Source organism: Hippocampus bargibanti, linkage group LG04, assembly GCF_051943395.1.
Source record: "Hippocampus bargibanti isolate YZ-2025 linkage group LG04, ASM5194339v1, whole genome shotgun sequence".
NCBI lineage: Eukaryota > Metazoa > Chordata > Actinopteri > Syngnathiformes > Syngnathidae > Hippocampus > Hippocampus bargibanti.
The window spans coordinates 28829948-28837447 of NC_142737.1; the positions used below are offsets into that span (position 1 = coordinate 28829948).

General features: G+C 40.7%; 1 protein-coding gene across 1 annotated transcript in view; it reads left to right on the top strand.

The window, feature by feature from the left end:
- Positions 1 to 7500, top strand: part of LOC148899638 (nuclear receptor subfamily 5 group A member 2-like) — a 22748-nt gene that overhangs the window by 1669 nt on the left and 13579 nt on the right. The window contains exon 4 of the mRNA XM_088995031.1: positions 720 to 1369. Coding sequence (XP_088851157.1) covers positions 720 to 1369 — 650 coding nt within the window. The remainder of the gene's footprint in view (positions 1 to 719; positions 1370 to 7500) is intronic.

The window sequence follows — 7500 nt, forward strand, 5'->3', positions numbered from 1 at the left end:
TTGTCTTCTTCTTCGCATTCTTATTATTTCTCACAATAAAACGTCAGCTGATAAATACTGTTTGTTCTATAAAAAACAAGTGAAGACGGTTTTATTATGATTTTATTATGTCGGCCAATCACGAGAAAATACTTTAAAAATTACTTTATAACAATTAAAACGCTTTAATTTTGTTTTATCGCTGTTACATTGTGTTTTGGTAAAACATTTATGTTTGCTACAGACAAATAAAAGGATATAATTTAAATTCGACATAAAACTCAACTTGTTGGCTGCAGCTCTGTCGTTACTTCCTATTCACATGAAATGCGATTCATCGCCAGACAGCCATGCAAGAAAGCACCTGCTTCTTCCAAGCTTGGAGAAAAAGACCCATTCTGGACTAACTGATAACATCGTGGTGACTCCCATGTTTTAAATCAAAAGTTGTATTTGGGCTACAAGGGGGAGTGAAGGCTGGTGAATCTCCCCAGCCCTAAAAAGGGAAGCAAAAAAAAAAAAAATATGTGTGTGAGTGTGTGTGCGTGCGTGTGCGTGTGTGTGTTAATGCGTTGTGCGTGTATGAGCGCGCCGCAAGTCCGCATGTTATTTATTTAATCTTTAAATCGACCATTAGGAGCAAACAGAAGTCCGAAAAGGAAAAGTCGTTCTATATAAACTGGTGATTTGGATTGGAGATTATTACTGCGGTACAATCACGTTTGGTTTCTTTCTGACAGCGGTTCGCGCAGACCGCATGCGTGGGGGGAGAAATAAATTCGGGCCCATGTACAAGAGGGACAGGGCCTTGAAGCAGCAGAAAAAAGCTTTGATCCGCTCCAACGGCTTCAAACTGGAGAGCGCGGCCCCTGAGTCCGCCTCTCCTATCCACACCGACTACGGCTTCAGCGGCCCCCTGAACGGAATGGCCGTCATTCCTAAAAGCATCCTCCCCTCCACACCTAGCTCCATCACCCCCACAGACTACGAGGCAACCCTTTACGCTCCCCCGTCGCTGGGTATGCAGTCTCACGTTCCCCTTGGCGGCCCGTACCAGTACTCAGCCTTCCCGAGCAGGGTCATAAAAGCAGAGTGCCCCGACTACACCAGCTCGCCCGAGTCTCTCACGGGATACCCCTACCCAGAAATGTATCCTTCGGCCTCACCCCAGCCCCCCACTTTGCCGCCGCTGGTGATCGAGATGCTGCGCTGCGATCCGGACGAGCTGGTGGTCCGGAACAAGATCGTCGCTCATCTGCAGCAGGAGCAGAGCAACCGAGGCCGGTTGGAGAAAGCCAGCGTCTTCAGCCTCATGTGTCTCATGGCTGACCAGACCCTCTTCTCTATCGTGGAGTGGGCTCGCAGCTGCATCTTTTTCAAGGAGCTCAGGGTGAGTACGCAGTCCCGACGTTTGCTATTACGGTTTTGTGTCGCTCATCAAGGCATGCACCCAAGCGAAAATGATACCACCACCAACATCATTATATAAGAGATCGCAACGAGAATTGCGCTCAAAACACACTGGCTCAGCGTTTTAAATCAAACCAGTTCTGGTGAACAAAATAGTTTGGAAGCGTTTAGTCGATATGTCGTGTCACGTTTGCAAAAATACCAGCAATAGCTCAATCAATTTCGTGCAGTCCAACCCTGTGCTACGACTATGGTTACAATTGACAAAAATCGCATCGCTGTCGAAAAGCCTTTTAAAAAGCTGATCAACGGAACAGAAGTTTAAACAAACAAAATTGCGAGCCCATTTGATGTCGCGCAGCAGACCAGAAGACTCTCGCGCACTGCAAGTAGAATCGAACAAACCACAAAAATAACAAAGTAGCAATAATAACCTCTTGGATTATTATTAGCATTATTATTGTAGTTATTATGACTATACTTGTACTACTCCTACAAATATTACAACACTTGTCTGATCCATTTAATTTACTCAATAACCACCGATTATGTTGCCATCTGTTCTTATTTTATTCCAGCATTTATACATAAAGTATATGGCAACCAAAAACCCGAAGTTACATTAAAAAAATACGATTCGTATAGAATTCAATTGAATAATTATTTTGGAATTATTTTGATACATTGCAAATAAAGACAGACGTTGCCTTGTGTTAAAAAGAACATTTGGATGATAGTTTCCCCTGGTTGATTTTCAAAAAGCGTATTAGCATTGCAACCACATATTGAAAAATAAACATATAAATAGACCCAAATATATAATTATCAAAACTATTACTCACTTCAGTAAAAATCAATTATTGTGAATTGGCTGGTAGGTATCCCTATACGGTACCTGTTGTAAAATACTAAAATACTTTTACTTTTGTTGTCATTTCACCACTGCTACACGGGCTGCTCGACTGGTCCAAAATGCATTTTGGAAACTATAAAATGTACATTTCAGTATGAAAAGGCCTTGAGATTATTCTCATCATTTGTGAAAAATGCCCGGACGCAGTTAAGTCTATTATATACAACATAAATTATGAGCCTCTAATACATGTACCTGTTGCTTCACAGAATGACTATCATTACTCTTTTAAAGGATCCCTTCTGTGTCACACATAAAGCCAACACAAAATCAAGTACTAATTCCATTATTTCTCTGCTAACAAGCTTCTTCAATGGCTCCAGCATGTTCTGGAACATTCATTTTTGTGAACCGCAAACGTGGGCTGCTGTTTGGTCTTCTGGGAAGACGTTCAACTTAAATTTTGAGCCTGTCCATGGCAATGTTTGCCCTTTCACCAAGAACACGTGTGGGGTCAGATGCCACTGATTTTTGGGAAAGTGGTTCTGGCTTGCAATCTCCATGTTAGTGAAACCTCAAGTTGTTTAACAGCGTTCACATTAGGGAAGTGGTGTCAAAGTAATTTTTTTGCCGCGGGCCACATTGTAGTTCCGGTTTCCTTTTTGGGGCCGTTATGAATTTGGAGAAGCCATTAGAAGTTTTCATTCACTCCTCGTATTAATATAGAGCGCACAACAAACTGATACATGACTGTTTTCAAATTTGAAGTAATAAATTATGACTGTTATTGTGGTTTATATACAATTAGATTTTTTTGTTGGTACTTTAGCTAGCATCATGAAATTTGAAAGTTAGATTTGCTTTCGTGGGCCGAATAAAATGGTGTGTTTGGCCGGATTTTGTCCCCGGGCCTTGACTTTAACACCTGTGCATTAGGGCGTGGTGAAGTTATCCCATGCCAAGCAATCCAAGCCATGCCATGCTGGGACAGAAAATAGACAACCTTATTCCGGTCATGATAAAGTTGAAAATTTGAAAGTCAGCGTGATGTGAGAGGATACCATGCTTATCCGAAATAATAGTTTGCATGTCACCTGCACAGTTAGTTGGGACAGCTGTTTGGAGTTGAGTTTGCATGCTCTCGCTCGCTTGAATTTTGCTAGACTTCTTCAGATTCCACATTCAACAAATATATGTTCGGTGAAGTGAAGATTCTAAATCAGGTGTGCAAGTGGTCAACCACCACTCCATCAAGGACACGTGTTAAAGAAATACGGAGACATTTAGAAATAATTCACATTTACCATCATGAGAGAAAAAGCGGGTATAAGCACGATGTACTAGTTTTGAGGCTAACCAGTTTCAGGACTTACAGTATTCATCCCGATGCAGGGACTTCACTTCAATTGTATCCATAACTATCTGCTTCAGAAGTTCACAACCTGAACTTCATTTGATGCTTACAGGTTGTGGCATGGCACTCTTGTGGCTGGTGTACCAAACTTTAATTTTGAGTTTAGGGACAAAGACGCTTATAACAGTCCTATACAATTCACAGTTGATGATATATTTTTGGAATGTATTTCCCGTGTAGGTAGTTGGTTTCTCTTCTTGCACAGAGATACAGTATCAACGTGGTCTGCATGTCCATATCTGTCTCAAAAAGGAACACGAGCTTCTCTATTATCCAGTTAGTGTTGCTAGATGTGTGATGTTGTTGCTTTGTTACTCTGCAGCTGTGACCACATGTTGGGAAAAAGGAATTTATTCTTTTGACTTCCAGGCCATTGTTGAAATTTTCCAGTGTTGCTGGTTTGGCAGTCTTCCATTTACAGGCTACAAATTCAACCTTCTTTTACCTGGCTGTTATATGTTTAAACCGGTGCTTCTCACTTTTTTTAACACCTAAAACATACTTGGCTTTTTATATATCACCATTAAAAACACAGAGGCCCAACAGTTCTTTATTAAATCAAGGGAGAGGTTCTATTCCTGTTAGGTGTATGGATATTATTGGAAGCCACTGTAACATGACACAAAATTGAACTTGAACACTTAAATATAGTTGGGAAACACAGACTACTGGGGTTTGGTGGACCGTCACATCTAAACAGCATCAATAACGAAGGCAACCGGACTGTAGTTATCATTCTTTGTCATCATGGGTTGAAGAGTGTTTAACCTAAAATACATGGGCAAAATTGCAGATGGCCACCTTTTGTCCCTTGTCGGAAAACACAGTTTAAGTGCGTTTTGTACCCAAAAATGAAATAGAAGTTGTTCCTGAAAACAAAGAGCCCCAAAAGACAAAATAGATATAGATAGATAATAGATCACAACCGTTAAATAAAACTGTCGTTACCATGTGTACTTTCATGGTGAAAAAGAAAAACAGCCACTATAACATCATGTAGTCAAAATATTCACTTCAGTGATTCCTCTGCATGTCACAAGATGAGGGGGAGACAATATACCACTAGTGGTAGTACCATTGCTTTGTTAAACTGCTCACGTAATTCCTTTAAATTACGGTAATAGAAATGGTGCATGGGAAAATACAAGTTTGCAAAACAGTCTTCTGTTCATGTACTCACTAAACCCTTTTCGATCTTTTTTTCTATGTGTAAAACAAACACAACAAAATAATGCATAGTTACACCATACATTGGTCTTGCGGCACCTGATCTAGCCATAAATCAAAGTAAAAAAAAACGTGAATGTGACTTTTATTATGTCCACCGAACCCCAGTAGTCTCTGTTTCCCACCTATATTTAAGTGTTGATATTCAATTTGTGCGTCATGTTACTGTGGCTTCCAATAATATCAATACACCTATAATAAGACTAAAACTTCTTCGTTGATTTAATGAACTACTATGTTTTTAATGGTGATATATGAGTGTGGGAGGAAACCGGAGGACCCGGAGAAAACCCGGACCCGCGTGGGTTTTCTCCTGGTCCTCCGGTTCCGTCCCACACTCCAAAACATGCGTGGCAGGCAGATTGACCACTCAAAATTTTCCATAGGTGTGAGTGTGAGAGTGACTGTGGTATGTCATTGTGTGCCCTGCGATTGGCTGGCAAACAATTCAGGGTGCCCCCCGCCTCGTGCCCGAAGACAGCTGAGATAGGCTCCAGCAACCCCCGCGACCCTAATGAGGAATAAGCGGTACGGAGATGAAATATGAAAAGCCAAGTATTTTTTTTATTAAAAGAAAAGACTAGCAAACCAAATTTTCCACAATGTGATCTGTCACATTCTTTCACCAAATATGATTGGAGGCTCAATGTGCCATTGCTACAGCACAACTTTAACACTCACAGTGAATCTACATATAGACATACAGTATAAGTCAGTGTTTTTCAACTTTTTTGAACCAGGGCACGTTTTTTTACATTAGATTTTTTTTGCGCCACAACACGAACCATCTCGCAGGAAAGAGGCAGTGACGTGCGGTGAGGTTCATGGCTGGTGAGGCACTGACGTCATCACAGTCAGATTTACAAACATGAACTCTACAGAGTATCTTATTCACCATTTGATTGGCAACAGTTAATGTGTTTTGTTTAAACTGTCAATTTAGCATTATTTATATAAACTGTAGCATAGAAAAAAAGAATTAAAAAACTTTATTATCGTGTTACCTTTACTTATAAATGAAGTCCATGAGCCGCTCCCTCTGAAGAAAGGCATCAATACCTTCTTTGTAGAAGCCTTCTTTATCTTTCTTCAGTTTTAAAAGTCTCTCTATTTCTTTCAATTTAGATATGTCATCCTCCATTCTGAAAATAAGGCCAAGCAACGCGAAAAATGACTGAATGGTTCCACTTAACTTGCTAACTGTTTACTGTAGCTTGCTCTCACGAATTATATTATTCTGCAGCCAAGGAGGCGCAAGAAGAATCTCTGTAACCATCAGCGTCCCCTGTCATGAGGCGGGAGAACTGTGTGCCTCACCTATGCACACAGTTTTGATAAAAATAAAATAAAATAAAATAAACCCTGTAGTACAGTGTTTATAATGTAAAGTGACTCTACATTATATACACCAGCTAAACTGTAGAAATTTTGTTCATATACTAAAAGTTTTTGAACACTTTAATAGCGATCTGCAGAGGGACAGCAATGCGGTCTCTGCAGAGCAAGCAAGCACAGTTAGCATTGTCATTGCGCAAGAGATGGTGAGGCTCAGCCGGCTGGTCCCTCCCCGCTCGTCTCTACTTAGTATTTGAACGGTAAATGTGAAAATTTTGCGATTTTCAAAAGACATCCAAAAATGGTGAATGTCAGTCAAATTTAAATTTATTTTTTCATTTGATATTTCCATGATGACAGGTGAGGCACGGCCCCACCTGCCTCCCCTGACTGCACGTCACTGGAAAGAGGCAATCAGTGACATGTTGCCACACAGACTAAAAAATAAACTACCCTCCCAGTCTTTTCAGCACGGACACAGGACAATGACATAATATTGGCAGAAAATGATTAATAAATCTTTGTAAAATTTTCAGCTGGGATGGGCTCTGGACCCAAGTGACGACGAATAAGGGATTTTCAATGTGAATGAATGAATGATTACTAAAGTGGACTGGTAATAATTAAATCAACTAAATACTATAACTTTGTAATGGTAAAAGCTAAATGGCTAGCTAAGTTATTGGTGAAACTTACTAGGCCCCTTGAAGATGTGAGAAACGTTTTCAGCAGGTTACCAAACAAAGAGAATGTGAATTGAATTGCAAATCCAGGCCCTGATGGGGCCTGGATTTGGCGATCGAAGTTGATTTGTGGATGGAAGTTTGTCGATGCAGAGTTAATTAAACCTCTTTCGTTTTCATTTATGTTTGGGCACGCCAGCTTTTGCTCGTCATGGCATGTATCTATATTATGTCCGTGAGTGTGTGGTCGTGTGTGTGTGTGTGTGTATTGTGTGTGTGCGTTGTGTGCGTTGTGTCCGTTATGTGCGCTGTGTACGTGCGTGCCTATGTGTGTGCGTGCCTGTGTGTGTGTTTGTGTGTCTCTCTTTGCAGTAACAATGTAAAACATTTGACTCTGTCTCTGACTGATTAGTCCCACCTGGTTAACGACATATAAACCAATTTGGCATGCATGCATGGCATTGTTGTAGGTGGCCAAAAACTGCCAATGTTGGCCACCCTCCATAAAGGAGTATCCAAAACCAGATGCTTTGGGCAACACACTAGCGATTGGTCACCAATCTATTGCAAGGGCTGCATGTACATCACATTCAAACTCA